Genomic DNA, 9,887 nt, shown 5'->3' on the forward strand with positions numbered 1-9,887 from the left:
TGGGGAACACTAAGGTAAACCATGGGGAAAAGGCAAACCGGTGGAGGCAGTGAGCAATGTTCTGCTGGGAAACCTTGAGTCCTGCCATTCATGTGGATGTTATTTTGACATGTATCACCTACCTTAGTGGTACCGTTGTATTGTTGACCATTTATAAACTTTCATGGAAATGGTATTCCAGGATGGCAGTTGCCTCTTTCAGGATAATGAACGCTGCCATAAAGCAAAAATGGAAAGTTTTGTGGAACCCAACGAGTTCAAGTTGTTGACTTGGCCTCCAAATTCCCCAGATCTCAATACAATCGAGCATCTGTGGGATGTGCTGCACAAACAAGTCCGATCCATGGAGGCCCCACCTCACAACATACAGGACCTGAAGGTTTTGCTGCTAACATCTTGGTGCCACATACCACAGCACACCTTTAGAGGTCCAGTGGAGTCCACGCCTCGACCATAACCGTTTTTCAACTGTTCAAATGTTTTTAAATTGTCAGAAATAACTGGCTCAGATAAACCAAGCAATGATCTTCTTAAGCTGATGTGTGGAATCACAAACAGTTGACCAACAGTCTTTATTGAACTTGATTTGATTTAGCTTCATAAAAAAGAATTCTCACATTTATCATTTATCACACAAAAACATGAACAAAAAAAAGTTGCAAAGATGTTACAAATGATTCAGTTTCAACAAAACAAATACTTTCCCTCCCACACACATTAAACATAGGTTTTAAAATAGATGTTGATTTATAGCTCAGGTTCAGCTGACGCACAACAGAACAATCTTCATTAGTTTTAATCTATCATGTATCTAATCTTTAATCAAGGTTAAAAAGACTTACCATCAAAAATAATGTACACATTTTACATGGTGGAGTGACAAAAAAAACCTGTTCCTGCCTGAAACAATGTGTTCATGAAACAAACAAACAAACAAACAGTATCAACATTGATATCAATAGCAATGCTGAAAAGGATTTACAAACACATTTTCTGTACTTAACATTAGAAGAAATTGAATTTTCAGTGTATTATTGATTTTACCCTGCAGGCAACGTTAAATGATATATTTAACGTAGCCTGCAACATATATATATATGTTGACAGCACCTCAACTTCCTTCAATGAAAGTTGAATATTGAGTAATTTGTTTAATGCTTTCCTACTCAACTGTAGAGAGACTCTTTGTGATACGTCAAAGTTGATATGATGAAACTACGATGGCACCCAATACGGGGACTTCTGGGCATTAAAAACCATCTTGGGTTTCTTATTAGTGGATATTTTAAAAAGTCATATCAAAAATCTGGAACATACAGCGTTATCAATGGGATCTAAAGTTGTGCTCTGAATTGTAAAACCTAATAAAAAGTAGATTCGTGGATTTGCTTGAGCAGGCAATAGAAGTCCAAGCTACAGTACCTTGGCAATCAGACCTGAAACAGTTTAGTAACAAGCTGCCTACTCTTCATTCTCAAATAATGGCCTTTATTTCCTCAGTTCCCCAGACTAATGAGACTATAATTTGAATGCCAGGTTCGATATAAAAAATTTGCGAGGATGCGCAAATAAATGTTGCTGTTGGCATTAAAATAACATTCAGTAACACAACTTATTCGTATCAGTTTCAGTACTGATCGATGTATTCGATGTGATCACGGCTGCTTCGATGGCGATCGCTGTGCTCATCAAGGTGTTCGCGACTGCCACCATAACGATCGCGACTTCCACCGTAACGATCGCGTTGGTCCTCGAGCCTATCGCGACTTCCACCGTAACGATCGCGCTGATCCTCGAGCCTGTCGCGACTACCACCGTAACGATTGCGTTGATCCTCGAGCCTGTCGCGACTTCCACCGTAACGATCGCGCTGATCCTCAAGCCTGTCGCGACTTCCACCGTAACGATCACGCTGATCTTCGAGTTTATCGCGACTTCCGCGATAGTAATCATCCTTCATGGTACCATCGCGGTAACGTTGAGAATCAATATCACTGCCCTTGCCATCATGCCTTTCCTTACCACTATTATAACTGTGTTGATCATCCTCAAAATGTTTAGCTGTTACTACGGTGTACTCCTTTTGAGCAACAATTGGTTTGTCTTGGTTGAGGTCCTTCATCTCGTTTGGCTCATCCCGGTACGGCTCTCCAGCTTTAGGACCATCATCGTCATAAAACTCTCCAGGGGAACTAACCAAAACATAAAGAGAAAATTATGAGGCTTGGTCATTGGATGAGTTATTTAAAGCATGTGTAAACACCACTTAGATACTAGCAATCAACATAATAACATAATTGTTGGCAGTAGACTGAAGATACAGTACAGGACACATACTTTTCAACATTCTCGTTGTTTTTGCCCTTTTTCCGGCAGCAACAGAAAATGACAATCCCCAGAACCACAACACCTGCGATGACTCCTCCAATTATACCTGCAGTGGACCCAATGTTCATGCTCCCTGGGGAGGAAAAATAAGGGGTGTTCACATTACTTAATCAAGGGCTAAAACCCACTTTTGGTTTACACTTTGGACAAACAATCATAAGATGTTTACCCATGATTGAGATGACATATTTATATATTTTTTTATATGAAGATCTATTTTTTTGCCTTTTTACGTTTTTATTTTTGAGAAGAGTGACAGGAAATGTCCACAGAGCCACAGGTCAGATTTGAACCCTGGGCTGAGCCTTCGTACATGGGGCAGTTGCTCTACCAACTGAGCTAAATTACACCCCGATGAGATTTATATTTAATTGTTTGTATTTTCACTTTTACCAGTACAAAAGGAAAGGTATGTATGGTATGGTACGTATGAGGACTAAGCAATGTGCTGCAGTGTTGCACCGTTGCAGGTTATGATGAGTTTATAGCCTTCCCTGAAACAGGACATTTCGTTACACTGAACTCTGCTATAGTAGCATTGAAAAGTAGCTTGAACGCAGTGAGTGAATACTACAGTGGATGCCCTAAAAGAAGCTTTTTAACCTGACTTGTAACCCCCAGAATTATGTGGTTAGCTCATCGTATGCTTCTTGGCTTTAAAGGTAGCATTAAGTAAAGTTAGCGTTACTACTGTAGGTAGTAATATCAAACCAAAAAAACAAAAAAAATCCAAGGGGGTAACAATCATGTTAATAGGTAAGCATGCAAATCATGTTGAAACACTTACTAGGCACCACAGCTAAGGTAAGGTTGCAGTTGGCAGACCCGATTCGATTTTCTGATGTGCAAATGAAGAACCCAGATGTTTCTCTTGAGATGTTGAAGAGAGACAGAACTCCATCCTCTGCAACGTAATGACAGAAAACAGACAAAACAATGCTGATACGTTGGGATGTTTTGCACACGACGGGCAACAAAGTCACACATGGTTGAAATGCATACTTTGGTTTGCCTTCGGTGGAAAATCTCTGGGCCTGTTTTCAACGCTGAAAGTCGTCCATTGATATGCAGGTTGAGGGGATCCCTCCTCAGACCTGCAGGTGAGGGTGATGTCTTGCCAGTACTCTGCGCTTCCCTGAATCTCGCAGATTGGTTTAGAGGGAGGCACTGGAAGAAAACAAAGAATCTCACTCTTGAAAAGTCGTGAAAGTCTGTGAAAATCATTGACGGCATAAAGAATGGACGGCGTATGCAAATACAATTATTCACAGTAGACATAAATAGACTTGTCAGTGATGAATTCTCACCTAGAACCAGCAGGGAAGTGGAGGCAGAGGGCGTTCCCTCATCATCACCTTGAATCTTGACACTGCACTCGTAACGGCGGCTGTCCTGCATGGTCACCTTTGTTAAGCGCAGTGTGCTCAATTGTCTGTCCATGTCAACCTCCAGAAAGGCTCTGCCTTCGTAAACAGGTGCAATGTCGATCTGACCATTAATATAGAAGGTTCCCACGCTTTGCTGGAGAAATAAACGGAAACATATTATGCAAAGATGCCATCCCACAGTCCTCAAATCACTTTTGTGAGATCAAAAACAGTCTTTGTGGGTATTTAGTAGTGTTGTTGATTGATTCAGGGCCAAATCTTGACAGCTTAGTGAAGGTTTTTAAGATAAATATGCAGAGCTGCCTCCCTCTACTGGTTGAAACTTGGCTATTTGCATTTGATTTTTGCTATTGGCTGATTATGGTGGCAGCCTCCGTCACCATCCAACCCGTCCCACTTCACCTGTATTCCTGCTACACCAAAGAACAATGCAATGATATTGTACCACTTATCATGAAAGCAGAAAATATGAGTATGAGGTGTATATAAGTGTGTGTGCAGGTGGAGCAAAGTTTCCATAATTTGGTACTCCTAAATTTGATCAAAAATTTACGTCTGCACGTGATAAATCTAGAAGGATGAAGATACAAAGGCTGACGAGTTGAAGATTAGATGTTTAGACCACAGTGGTACTAGTAAAGTATTATTGTGTAGTGATTGAATGTATAACTATATCAACTACATTTATTTCCGGACTGACACACCTTAAAATCGGCAATGATTGGCTGTAGTGAGTAACAGTTTCTATACGTAGGTGTCCTGTGCTTTATATTTGATTGTTGATTAGTTTCACTTTAGAGCATACAAGCTCCTCCCTACTGTACAGTGGTAATGACCTTTGTTCAGCCGGTGATGAATAAATAAAGATTGCCTCTTGCACAGAACTCACTGCTGCACACAATGAATGGAAACAAGTAACAATGATTGTAACAATTTAAATTGAAGAATGAGTCTAATACTTCTTAGATTAAAGATATAGGGCTACAAATGACGATTATTTTCACGATTCAAGATCATTTTCTTGATTAATAAAATGGTTTAAGTAAAGAAAATTGGTTGTGTTGTCCAACAAACAGGCTGAAAACTAAAAATATTCAGTTTGTTATCACATTTGTAAGTGAAAGCAGGGAAAGTTGCTCTGCTCGAACAAAGATAGAAATTGTTGCTGATTATTCTTCAGTAGACTGACTGTCTCTCCCTGCACTTTATATAATTTGTTATCTTTGTCATTTCTATGTATTTTTAACTGTGCAAAATTCAAACTCAGACTTGTGAGAGTTGAGAAATGCTGGATCCTACACTTCCCATAATGCAGCTCAAATGCTGTTAGACCCTCCCTGCCTGGTTAACACCCACGTCTTTCACACTTTCAAGCCCCCAGTTTTATTTTCTGTACTCTTAAAGCTGAACCTGAGTTTCCCCCTCTGTAAGTTAACCTCGGTGTGCTGTATGGTGTTATGTTGTGTGCATGCATCTTTAGTTCTCACCATTGTACCCTCACCCTCATTTAGAGGGAAAGCTTCCCAACTGAGGAAGAACATGCCGCTGACAGGTCTGGCTGGGACAAAGTTACAGGTCATTGTAATCTCAGCTCCTCTTGCAACTTCATATTGTGCCACTGGGATAGAAACCTCCACATTTCGGCAGCACGGAAGTACTGAAATAAAAAGAAATACATCATAACAGACTTACCGGTCGTGGTCATTTATTTGGTGTGTTATTGATATCTGCTTGTATAATGTGAGAAAAACATCAATCAATTTAATATGACCAACTTCAACTAAGTAAAAATAATATACAGTAAGTTTCTTTCAAAGCAAACTGAGTAAAACCAGTCCTTCTTCCGGGGGTGAGTAGTAAGAAGTTGGGTTAATGATTAACCTAAAGGTGTGGTGGCAGTTTATATAAATGAGAAAGAATACAAGCATAAAGCCTACCTGTGAGGATCAGAAATAACTTTCTCCATCCAAGCTGACTCTTTGTCGTCATTGTTGAAGGAGGATTAAAAAAAGTCCAGCCAATAAAAAAAATAAAATTGATGCTTTCTGTCCAAGAGCGCGAGAGTCCGCCTAACCTTCAGGGTGAACTCCCAGGTATGAAGACTCTTCCTGTTAATAAGTCATAACAGCTACAGGTCACATGTCACCAGAGGGCCAATCGTTGATCTGTTTTCCTTTAAAATCAGGTGTTAGTTTTCAGTTTTAGATCTACTTTTTATCTAACAAAATGTAATTACAGATTAGTGTAATCTGGAGTGCTATACAACAAAAGAAGGCTTAAATAATAAAATATATTGTCATTATGGTGAAACCTTATTTATATGGCATTTTTAGGGAATAAAGTAGCATTTTAAATGACAGTACAACACTAATATTTCATGGCAACAGCTTTATTTTACAGAGCATTCTTGTGATACTTAATGTCATTTATATGGCAAAAAAACAACAACTTGTAAATATATGGTTAAATATAGAATAATATCTACTAATACCTACTAATATCCTTTAGGAAGTCATATTTCATGGCAAAATCTTTATTTTATACAGCATTTATATGGTATTTTCATAATTATATAGAAAAACAGTGTTTTCTTTGATTTAAAAAAAGAGCATGTATTTTTATGTAAAATATGGAATAAAACACCAACTTTAAAAATGAAATCAACAGTAGTAACATCCTTTTACTTTAATATTATGTTATTATTATTATTACGGTACAATCCTGACAGTTTTTTACCGTAGAAATAACAATTTATTTTTACATGAACTATGACTGTGGCAGTTATTTTGTATATCACAGTCATATTTCATGGCACAACCTTTATTTATCTTTTATTTATACAGAATAAAATTTGTATGAGTACTTTATACTTCAAAAAAGTATGAAGTATAAAGTAAAGACTTGCTGTGCTGTGATATTCTGCATCCACATCTGGTGTTGCACTCAGTTTGACCTGCAGGCTGCAGTGTTGCATTGACAACAACCCTACGTCCGTTATGTACAAAAAGTTTATCACTAATTTGTAAATCTCTAAAGATTAGAAAACCTTTGAATTTGTTTCTTTAACTTGCTGAACTGTTATTTTAAAGGCAGGGAGTCTGAATATGATGAATTTTATGAGACTTGCAGTTAATTTTAAGAGAGTTGTGACTTTGCTGGTAATGAGACAGTGCACTCATTCAGTGGTTTTGGTGGCATGAGGCTGCAGATACAGATGCAACTCTGGCCAATCATGCAGCAGTCAGCAAATCAGCTGTGGTGAAGTATTCAGTCTGTCATAGGATTAATGTTAAGCCTATGACAGACTGAATACTTTGGTTTAACCATTTGTTGTGTGAGAAAGAACCAAGATTTTACATCTTCACATGGGGAAAAGGGACTGAAAAAATAAACACAAATAACATTGTTTCTTTTAAATAATGATGGAGGAATATGTTTAATGTTATTCAAATAGAAATGGGAGTCCTTAAACTTTTCTTTAATTTTTAGCTTTTTGTAAAATATTGATAATTTGACCTCTACGGGCCTCAAACAGGGCGGCACAGTAGTGTAGTGTTTGGCGCTGTCACCTCACAGCAAGAAGCTTCCTGGTTCAGATCCTCTGGCTTCCTCCCACAGTCCAAAAACATACAGATTAACAGGTTAGCTGGTTAACTAATGACTAAAATGCTAATATGTGTAAATATGAGTGTGAATGTTCGTCTCTATGTGTCAGAACTGATGACCTGTCGAGGGTGTATGCCGCCTGGAAAACAGATGGCTGGATGGGCCTCAAACAACATCCTCTAATGTACAAAAGAGGATAGAATATTTTATAAACTTTTAAATGTAAAATCTTAATTTGAAAAGTAAGTAAAACTAGAAAGTAAAAGGTCAATGTTTTTTTGTTGAGCGAAATAGACATACTTACGTATCACACAAGTACATCAAAAGTAAGTACAGTGCTCAGTCAGTTTACTGATATGGTTAATTAAAGCCAGTAAATTATTTAATCGTAATTAATTTATTTAATTTTAGATCTACTTTTGTATCTATTTTTACGGCTGTGCCAGGTGCCTTTTGATTTACCTTTTCCACTTTAGCCATTCTGACATGAAATAACCGGTAAACACAGGTGTTACCAAACAGAGTCAAGGTGCTGCTGTGGTGCATGTTGTCACATATCACTGGATATTCACTGTGATACATGTTTCATGTATACATGAGCACTTAAAATCCCTTTTTTGCAGATGTAAACACTTAATTTAACACTTAATAACACTTTGCAATGCAGTTTTTAAGCACATAGAATAACTTGCCTTTTATTATATTAACTATAACCTACCATAACTTACAGCTAATGAATTATTGATAACCCAGTGTAACATAGCTGTAATAACATGAACAAACCCTTATAGTGTCATAAAACATGTATTATTTATGCACACAAATCATTCAAAGGCAGTCGTAACACTATTGTAAATGTATTTGTAGTATAAGTAGTACGAGTTATCAGGCTATGTAGTGTTTCTGATGTGCAAACAAAGGGTTAACACAGGGTACAGCCCTTTACATCTTTGACCAGTTAATTAATCTGCACACTGGGTGAGTGAATCAAGGAAGGTGATGTAATCTAATGGGTTATCTTGCTATATTGAGAGCAGATCAATGTGCAGAATGCAGGAAGTGGCTCGGATAAAAGGAAATATGTCCCCACTTATGTTCCAATATTCCTGCATATTGGAGAAGTGAAATTTCCTCTATCTGGTCATAAGGTCACCAACACATCTGACAACTGGTGAAAAGTGAAAATATTACATGGTTTCTGGACATTTATGAGCTTCTCTGAGTAAAAACCAAACATCCCTTTTCCTCAGTGATCAGAAAGTAAGGAATGACTACAGTAAAAGTATAGCGGTATCATTGGGAAACACATGACTAAAGAGACTCAAAGGACAATAACATGCTATTATATAATCATTATACCACCACTACTACTACTACTACTACTACTACTACTACTACTGCTAAACTTTCACCTTTCAAAACGAGTATTTTACAGAGCAGAGGACGTCACAGAAGGCCAAGTTAAGATCAAGAAAAGTAAAAAGTAAAACCCTGTGTGTACACACACAGACATACAGTATGAACATACGTACAGTATGATATTTAGATATTAAAAGAACAAAACCTAAATGTAAACAGTGAGAATAAATGTAATTAACAACATTGTACTGGTAATTAAAAGCTTAGCAATAAAAGGACAGCGGAATAGTATTAAGAGGTGTAAATATATATAAGATGGGGGCATAAAAAGACATAAAAAATAACATTACACTGATATTAAAGGCATATCTGGTTAAGGGTGAAATCATAGTCGTAAATCATAAAAAGACGATAATTGCTTCAAACTTTCCATGAAACTTCTAAATGGCCAGCCAAAAGATTTCTACAAATGCCAAAAATAAAACTCCAGTCAGTCAGTTTTTATTCATCTTGAGTAACACTGCATTATTTTTGGGTACACTCATAACTTGTTCCTGTCTAAAAGTCTGGGTCTGACTCATAGATAAAAATTATACTTTTTATGAACCATTACATTTTCTCTCTGTCTCTCTCTAAAGATTGAGGCTGTCTCATTTTTATACAGATTACAACAGACAGATTTATACTTTATAAATATATCTATATAAATACATTAGAGGAGAAGGGGTAGGAATATATAAGTGTACGCTTCTTCCTACTCCTTTTTGAACAATTTAGTTGATTTAACTTAAATAATGTTACATGTGTCTGTGTCAGAGGTCAATTATCAGTGTTTGTTGTTGTTCTCTGACACAGCATTGTACCTGAGGGTACTGGGTGTGGACTTCACAGAGAAAAACAAAAGATAGATGACTATTTAAGTATGTAAATAAGTCTCTCACACACACACAGACACACTCTCTCTCTTTTATCTACTTTCCTCAGGGGCCTATTAAGTGTCTGTGCCCTTATACCTGTATACCCGTGTGTGTGTGAGCCAAGACAAGATTGTTTATTTGTCTGTAAATAGGCTCACTTACCTAAAATAAAAAAATGAATAAAATAAATAAATTAACTTATAAAACTTTGTACACGCTTTTATATATA

At 37.1% G+C, this 9,887-nt stretch overlaps 1 protein-coding gene across 1 annotated transcript; it reads right to left on the reverse strand.

Moving 5' to 3' along the window:
* Nucleotides 1-541: 541 nt before the first annotated feature.
* On the reverse strand, nucleotides 542-5,858 carry LOC104934976 (cell surface A33 antigen). The gene is made up of 7 exons (XM_019255749.2): nucleotides 5,714-5,858; nucleotides 5,264-5,433; nucleotides 3,696-3,909; nucleotides 3,391-3,555; nucleotides 3,176-3,292; nucleotides 2,338-2,461; nucleotides 542-2,192 (listed from the first exon to the last, which is right to left on the reverse strand). The coding sequence occupies exons 1-7, from the start codon at nucleotides 5,763-5,765 to the stop codon at nucleotides 1,628-1,630; spliced, it is 1,407 nt and encodes a 468-aa protein (XP_019111294.2). The 5' UTR covers nucleotides 5,766-5,858; the 3' UTR covers nucleotides 542-1,627.
* Between the last annotated feature and the right edge of the window lie 4,029 nt (nucleotides 5,859-9,887).

Source organism: Larimichthys crocea, chromosome XVIII (genome assembly GCF_000972845.2).
Source record: "Larimichthys crocea isolate SSNF chromosome XVIII, L_crocea_2.0, whole genome shotgun sequence".
In the NCBI taxonomy this organism is placed as follows: domain Eukaryota; kingdom Metazoa; phylum Chordata; class Actinopteri; family Sciaenidae; genus Larimichthys; species Larimichthys crocea.